This window comes from Montipora capricornis, chromosome 13 (genome assembly GCF_036669925.1).
Source record: "Montipora capricornis isolate CH-2021 chromosome 13, ASM3666992v2, whole genome shotgun sequence".
Taxonomy (NCBI): Eukaryota; Metazoa; Cnidaria; class Anthozoa; order Scleractinia; family Acroporidae; genus Montipora; species Montipora capricornis.
The window spans coordinates 30,202,411-30,209,910 of NC_090895.1; the positions used below are offsets into that span (position 1 = coordinate 30,202,411).

The 7,500-nt window shown below is 39.5% G+C and overlaps 2 protein-coding genes across 2 annotated transcripts in view; one reads left to right on the top strand and one right to left on the bottom strand.

The window, feature by feature from the left end:
• Positions 1-3,419, bottom strand: part of LOC138028721 (uncharacterized protein CXorf58-like) — a 15,717-nt gene extending 12,298 nt beyond the window's left edge. The window contains exon 1 of the mRNA XM_068876325.1: positions 3,236-3,419. The gene's annotated coding sequence lies outside the window, so the exon portion shown is untranslated. The remainder of the gene's footprint in view (positions 1-3,235) is intronic.
• Positions 1-6,309, top strand: part of LOC138028718 (methylcrotonoyl-CoA carboxylase subunit alpha, mitochondrial-like) — a 10,892-nt gene extending 4,583 nt beyond the window's left edge. The window contains exons 10-20 of the mRNA XM_068876321.1: positions 187-341; positions 450-538; positions 1,390-1,499; positions 1,618-1,710; positions 1,861-1,984; positions 2,449-2,535; positions 2,847-2,896; positions 3,031-3,168; positions 3,985-4,092; positions 4,278-4,349; positions 5,609-6,309. Coding sequence (XP_068732422.1) covers positions 187-341; positions 450-538; positions 1,390-1,499; positions 1,618-1,710; positions 1,861-1,984; positions 2,449-2,535; positions 2,847-2,896; positions 3,031-3,168; positions 3,985-4,092; positions 4,278-4,349; positions 5,609-5,710 — 1,128 coding nt within the window. The 3' untranslated portion in view covers positions 5,711-6,309. The remainder of the gene's footprint in view (positions 1-186; positions 342-449; positions 539-1,389; positions 1,500-1,617; positions 1,711-1,860; positions 1,985-2,448; positions 2,536-2,846; positions 2,897-3,030; positions 3,169-3,984; positions 4,093-4,277; positions 4,350-5,608) is intronic.
• The last annotated feature ends 1,191 nt before the right edge of the window (positions 6,310-7,500 follow it).

Below are 7,500 nucleotides of genomic sequence, written 5' to 3' on the forward strand. Positions count from 1 at the left end.
TCAGTCAGATGCTCTACCCATTGAGGTGCAACTGTACAGTGTAGGACATTAGAGTGGCAACAAAGATCCTTTCAAGAGATCACCAAATAAATGAACATCTTTGGAAGGCTATCCCTTGTGATTCGTTGTTTACAGTAGTACGGCCAGTAGGTTGCTTACAAAGTAATGATATTGTGTTTGTATCAGGTTGAGCATCCCGTGACTGAGATGATCACCGGGCAAGATCTTGTTGAATGGCAACTTCGGGTTGCAGCAGGTGAAACTCTTCCTCTCTCACAAGAGGACATACAATTAATAGGACATTCCTTTGAGGCAAGGATTTATGCTGAGGATCCTGATAGGTACAAAAGCAAGCTATCTTTTATCTTTGCTTGGTTTGGTTCTCTACAGGCACTTGTCACCCAACGTAAAAACATTATAACATAGAAACTGTTTTCTACTATTTTCAGTGATTTTCTGCCAGGAGCCGGTCCCCTCTTGCACTTAGCAACACCTCAACCATCAGACAGGGTTAGAGTCGAAACAGGTGTAAGGCAAGGTCGGTGTTCTTTTAACCCATTCACTCCTCAGGTGCCCTAGAACATCCCCACTTGACAAGTAAAATCTATCGTCTGGTGTTAGAGTAAAATCTATTGGTGTTAGACAGAGTAAAATCTTTTAAGTCTCACTCCCAGAGACAATGGGTTTAAAAATTAAAGTGAATCAAACTTGGTGGCCTTGCTTCTCAAAGTGCATGTCATGGACAGAAGGCAGGGCGTGGCTGGACGTAGCCAGCGTGTGTCGGTAAATGGACAGAGATCTCTGCACGGCCATGTAATATCCTCCATATATGTAATTAATATTTTTATCTAGTATCCATTTATTAACTATTTAGATAAGCTGTGATTTTTTATCCATTTCGTTGTAATATTATAAGCATTGTAATGTAAAGCATATTAGATCATACATGTATATCCATGTATGTTGCACTATATAAATGATAATAAAGTTAATAGCAGGGAAGGGTGACCATGAGACCATTGACCCCTGGCAGTGAAACGTAATAGATTTTACTGTCTAATGCCAGACATTCAACTGGGGGTGTCCTAGGGCATTTGAGGTATCATTGGGTTAAAGTAGTGTCTCCATTTGTTGCCTCATACCATATTCATTTCCACCTCATAAATGAGTGCTAGCTGTTGTAATTGTTTATTAAAAGAGATACTGACAATGAGATGTGAGACCATCCAGGTAATGCTTCTTTACATTATTCAGGTTGCCATTTGTGTAAAATTACTGCACAAAATTGAACTATTTTTGTACATAACAAACCATACAACATTGTTTGCCTTATACTGTAATTTGAACAAGTTGTATGTTATTTAGTTCTTTTTCCTTTTGTCTTGCCAGGGGATGAGGTGTCAGTTCATTATGATCCAATGATAGCAAAACTTGTAGTGTGGTCAGAAAATAGAGATAAGGCTTTGTCATTACTAAAAGAATCTCTTCAACAATATCATGTGAGTAGCGAGGCCAATTATTGGAGAATTCTCATTTGTTTAAATGAAATACATGATTGTATTGGTCTTTGATATGGTAATTACAGTACGTGGCATGCTTGTTTTATCATTTCAACAGGTCGTGGGATTAAGTACAAATATTGCTTTCCTAACAAGTCTATGTGAGCACAGCCATTTTAAGAATGGAGATGTGCACACTGATTTTATAAAGGTACTGCATTTGAGTTGCATCCCAATCTATTATGTTTGTTACATCACTAACATGGAATCTGTAATGTATTCCTATCTGGGTACCAGTAGATCGATTATCTTGTCCGTTTGTCAGTGACACACACTATAACTATTAACTTTTATTAAATAGCACCACTATCAAGACCTGTTTCCAGCCAGATCGCCATTATGCTATGAAATACTGGCTCAAGCTTGTCTGGGGCTCTTACTTCTTGAAAGAGATGAAAAGAAACTACAGGCTGTTGCATCAAGTGGTGAGAATTAAAGTTCCTGTTCTAAACATTTCACATACCCGTTAGCATGTTACCAAAGAAACTCCATTCCCATTTACGAGGAGAATAACCCTCCATTCTCTGAGGGAAGAGGTGGTCGTAGGAACACCGATGCTGTGACCTGCTCTCAAATCTTACCTAAAGACGTGCAGCATTGTGTAGCTACATTGAAGTTATAAGATCTTTGCAACTTTAGAATAGCTGTGCTTTCATATATTTGCAGGAATGAACATGAATGAAAGTTAGGAAGATCGTTGCAGATGTTTTCACTGCATCCAAAGGTTTTTCTCCGGATAATTTGGTTTTTCAACCAGCATTTTACCCAAGTTACAAAGGGTGACAAATTAGAAACTGTCATCAAATCTTTTCTCATTTAACAATTTAATATCACCATCATCAAGGAAATAAGTGATTTGTCATTTACAAAGTCTTTTCTGTGGTTGTAGATCCTTTCTCAGAGTGGAATTCTCACGGTAGCTTTAGACCAAATGGCATGGCTAGAAAGAGAATATGGCTTTATGATGGAGATGAAAGTGAGCCTGTTGTTTTGCAGTTGTGAAGTACCGTTATTCCCATGGACCTCTCAGTGTTTTTGCTTTAAACGCTGGCCTTGGAGTTGTAATCATCATCATGATATTGATAATATTTATCATATTAATTTCTGTCAGTGATGGTCACAGTTTTTTTATTTTTGTGCAATGGATCTTTACGTTTCATTGTCACAAATCCTAAAAGGCCGTAGTACTAAGAATAAGATGAGAAGATATCTACCTAAAGATGTTGCACATGAAATCTTTTTCTTATTTTTTGTAATAATAATGATAATGATAATCTTTATCCCTAGAGATTTCTATGATTGTTTGTTACAATAAAGATGGAAGTTTTACATTAGAGGTGAGTTTTTACTCTAAAATCAGTCACAAAACGTCTAGTTTCAGCTCTCTATTGTTCCCATCTTATGACCGTGAGAACGGGGGTACATCGCTTTGGCCCACACGCGGTTTTCACTGTCTCAATTGTGTCCTCAGATTGAAGGTCATTGTATCCACATGAAAGGAAAGCTACGGTCAGAGCGCTCCCGAAAATGTCTCACAGCGAACTTAGATGGGCGGATATTTAAATCTTGGCTTATTGATCAAGGAGGAACCATCCACTTATTCACCAAGGTAAGCTTGGTTAGTTTTGCAATGACTATTTTCTTTACTGGTTAAATTTGTTTTAAATTCTGCTCACCTTGGTAGCCATTTAATTGAATATGCCGAATTTCGGCTCTTTCTTTTACGTTAAGCATCTCTTAGGATGTGTCTCCGGTGTTTTTCCTACTACAAGGATCTTACTTTTATGATAAAACTTCAAGGTAAATGTGAATCCTTAGCCTGCTAGTGAATCCTTCGTGAATCCTGGGCTATCCTTGTATAATGTGACAAACTGGTTGCCTTTTTCCCGCGCATGGCATGGGTCCCAGGCTCCAGGAGGACTACATAGTCAACCGATCTTTGTTCGTTAAGAATCTCAGTTCCCACAGTGAAATAAAATTTGTTTCATTTCTTGCCTGAACTTAGGTCATAAATTGCTTATTCCAAAAATGAAAAAAAAGGGGGCTCGCCGACTTTGTTTCGGAGAAAAAGGCAAGGGAAAATGCCTTAATTTCGATAGATACGTCATCATAACGAGATGGAGCTTCGTCTGTTCATCCGTCGAAGAAATATGTTAGAGTGAAGGTTTCTGTGTTTTCTCGTTGAACTCAGAGTTCATGGAGCAAGCAGTTGCACCGGTAATCAACAGCCGATCTGGAATGATTTGGTTTTTTTTTCTTGGCTTCCAATGTTCACCCAGAAGACATTGCGCGCTTGTGTTGATTGGATACGGTGATTTTCGGATTTTCCGTCTGTGCGAAATTCAACGCGGGCGCAATGTCTTTCGGGTTAACATGGGCTTTTAAGATGAATAAAATAAATTCAATTCCCTCTCATCGCATTCAGGAAGGTTGTCATAAGCTTCGTCGTCCAGTTCCCAAGTTCCTGAGGGGCGGTCCCTCGAATGCCTCCCAAACAACAGCACTGGCACCAATGACCGGAACGATCGTCAAGGTAGGATACAGATCATCCAGAAATTCTTTCACCTCCGAGTCAGTTCTTTTAACAGCATTTTGTGGTAAGAAGACTACCCACATCATAAGTTAACCTCTCTTGTGCCACTCAGCGGCAAGAATAAGTACTCTTTTTTGTGGCCGGTACGAATGCGAGGCATAATTTTACGACCCTGTCTTCTGCAGGTATTCGTTGAATCCGGACAGAGTGTTGAAGAAGGTGAAACGCTAGTCATCATGGAAGCAATGAAAATGGAGGTATAATCGAGCATAGTTAATGAATTGAGCAATAGGGAGCTTAAGATTTTACGACGGCGATGGCAATAACAATGCCACGAAACGATACCTTTGATTAAAAAGAGCACAAACAATCGTGCTGCACGTGCAGCACGGATTTAACGACAACTTGAAATTACCAAATTTGAGGTTTTGACGACAACGTGAGCATGCAACAGCGAATCTGCACTCTGTAACCGCTCGTGACAATTTATTTTTGGGCACTTCTTACAGTTGTGTGCTTAGTTACCTGGCCTGTGAATGAAAGTGAGGCTGGAGTTGACCTTGCTGTGATAGAAACCTCATTGCTTTTCTTATGTAAATTCTTACAATTAGCATGACAACAACGTCATTAAAATAACAAAAGGAGGGAGGTCTGTATCATAACAAGGTCAACACCAGCCTCACTTTCATTTAAAGGCCACGTACCTAAGCACACAACTGTAAGTGAAAGAGATGGAAAAATCGCGAAAGAATTAAGATAGAGAAAAGCTATATTTCGAGGTGACGTTTCGTTGACATCGCCGTCGTAGATCTTAAGGTCCCTATTGTTAAACTTAACAGTCCAGGTTAAAGCCTGAGGTTCGGTTGTATGTTATATTTGGTGAGATCGTTACCGTCTTTTAAGAAATGACTGACAGGTGTTCCATCGCTGCTTATGCAATCATAATTGGCTCATCCACTACCAATAAAGGCAACCATCCAATATCAATCCCACTTGGACGAAGTTTTGCCGTGGCGGCTTTAAATGTCAATAGTTTGTTCGCTCACTTATATCATCCATCAAATTTCTTTTACTCAACTCCAAAATTGATGTACTGGCTATCAATGAAGGTAAAGATCGATAGTTCAGAATAATCATGAAATACACCTACAGTGGAAACCGTAAATCGCCGTCGTAGATCTTAAGGTCCCTATTGTTAAACTTAACAGTCCAGGTTAAAGCCGAGGTTCGGTTGTGTTATATTTGGTGAGATCGTTACCGTCTTTTAAGAAATGACTGACAGGTGTTCCATCGCTGCTTATGCAATCATAATTGGCTCATCCGGGTAAAAATATGAACTGGACTGAACTGAACTGAACTGTGAATTTGTCATGGCAGAATTATTTACCGAGCCGTCAGGAAACGGGATCTGTGATTTATTTAAAAACCTTTATTCACTATACAAGAACTTCAGTAGTAAATATTCCAAGGCAACCCAAATAAGAAAATGATTTAATGCTTATTTTTGCCTTTCCAGCACGTTATTCGAGCACCAAAGACGGGAATCATAGATAGAGTTATTTACTCTGCTGGAGAGGCAGTGGAGAGACATGCACAATTGGTACAATTTCAAGAGTAAAGGCAATACAAGGATAATAAACGAGAAGACCAATAAATTCTTGGACTGATTCGCAACAAGAGTAACATCCTTTACTCACAGTCCGGGGAAAATGATACCAACTCTGTTGGAAAAACATTCCTCCCTTGGTAGAAGGAAGAATTTCTATGGTAGACCGTTCTTTTCACCGATCAACTCAATGTACATTGTATCAATCGTATAAATCAAGGAAATGTTATTTTTGTTCAAACGGAATGATTTCTGTTTCGACTGTCTTCGCTTCCGAAACTGCGGATGACAATACGTATTGGGCCGATGTGTTACCCTGATGTTTTATAGTATTCTGGCACTTGATGTTGTCTTTTTATTTATCCTGTAGAATATCATTGGTTCACCTCGCATTTAATTTATCAAATTATCAGCTTTAGAATCAACTTCACAAGCGTCTGGTGTTTTAAGCAGTCAGTCGTTATTGATGTAGTTCTGTATTAGTACATCAAGTATGTCAAGACATACGATAAGTGTGATATGCGTTTGCGGATTACGAAAACTATGGTGCTCTTGACGAAACCATTGAATTCGCTTGTTCATGTTTGCCACATAAAAAGCCCATGACCTGCTTTTTGATTTTATTATTTCAATTGAATGTTCACGTCATGTTAGGCACCATGCCTTTTTGCTTCCGTATTCGCCTCCGTATTCGCCTCCTCTCCTCAGTCTGCACTCGCTTCTCATCTGATCACGAAATCGTGACGTATAGGTTTCTGGAACTCACGACGTCTGGCAGAAAAAAAACCAACGGATTTATTCCTGAATCTACGTCAAGCAAAGTTAAGCTAGAGATGTTCCCAGACTTCAAACTCCAGGAACCGCATTGACAGGGCAACACGAAAAAATAATCCAGCAAATCAATCGGCACGGAAAAAGGAAGTGTTCATAGTTGGTGACTCTATCCAAAAGAACCTGCAGGGACGGAAAATCTCGAGATCTGCAAAAGTCAAAGTTTCCTCGTTCCCTGGATGCACTACTATGGACATGAGAGATCATATCGAACCGATTTCACTGAAAAAACCTGATGTAATTGTGATTCGTGCTGGAACAAACCGTTCGTGATTATGCCGAGGAGATCGTTGACCTGGCCACATGATTAGTAATGATTTATCGGCCGACCTTGCTCCAAGGTCTGACGATGAATTACTCACCGTTAAAGAGCCTAGCGTCAACTAGATACTTAAGAACACTCTGCAGTCAAAATGGATGGGGCTATGTCGACCATTCAAATATTTCTCCCGAACATGATTTGAAAAGGAGTGGTTTACACCTCAACATCATTAAATATTTAAGAGGAAATTAGGGTATTGCCGTATGCGAATCGGAGGAGTCTGAGCCTTCGCCAGAAATACACTACCAATAAGGGCAACCATCCAATATCAATCCACTTGGACGAAGTTTTGTCGTGGCGGCTTTAAATGTCAATAGTTTGTTCGCTCACTTGGATCATCCATCAAATTTCTTTTACTCAACTCCAAAATTGATGTACTGGCTATCAATGAAGGTAAAGATCGATAGTTCAGAATAATCATGAAATACACCTACAGTGGAACCCGGTTAATACGGACACCAAGGGGCCATGCCATCTTGTCCGTATCATATCAGATGATGATGTTCAATCAAATGTATAGAGCGCTTTACTGAAGGCTCTCACCAAGTCTATCAGGCTACCTCAAGGATCATTCGTGTTGTACGGCGCTTTTGAAAATGACTGAAGATTGGAGAGCTTACAATGAGCTTGTCTAGATAGAAAAAAATGT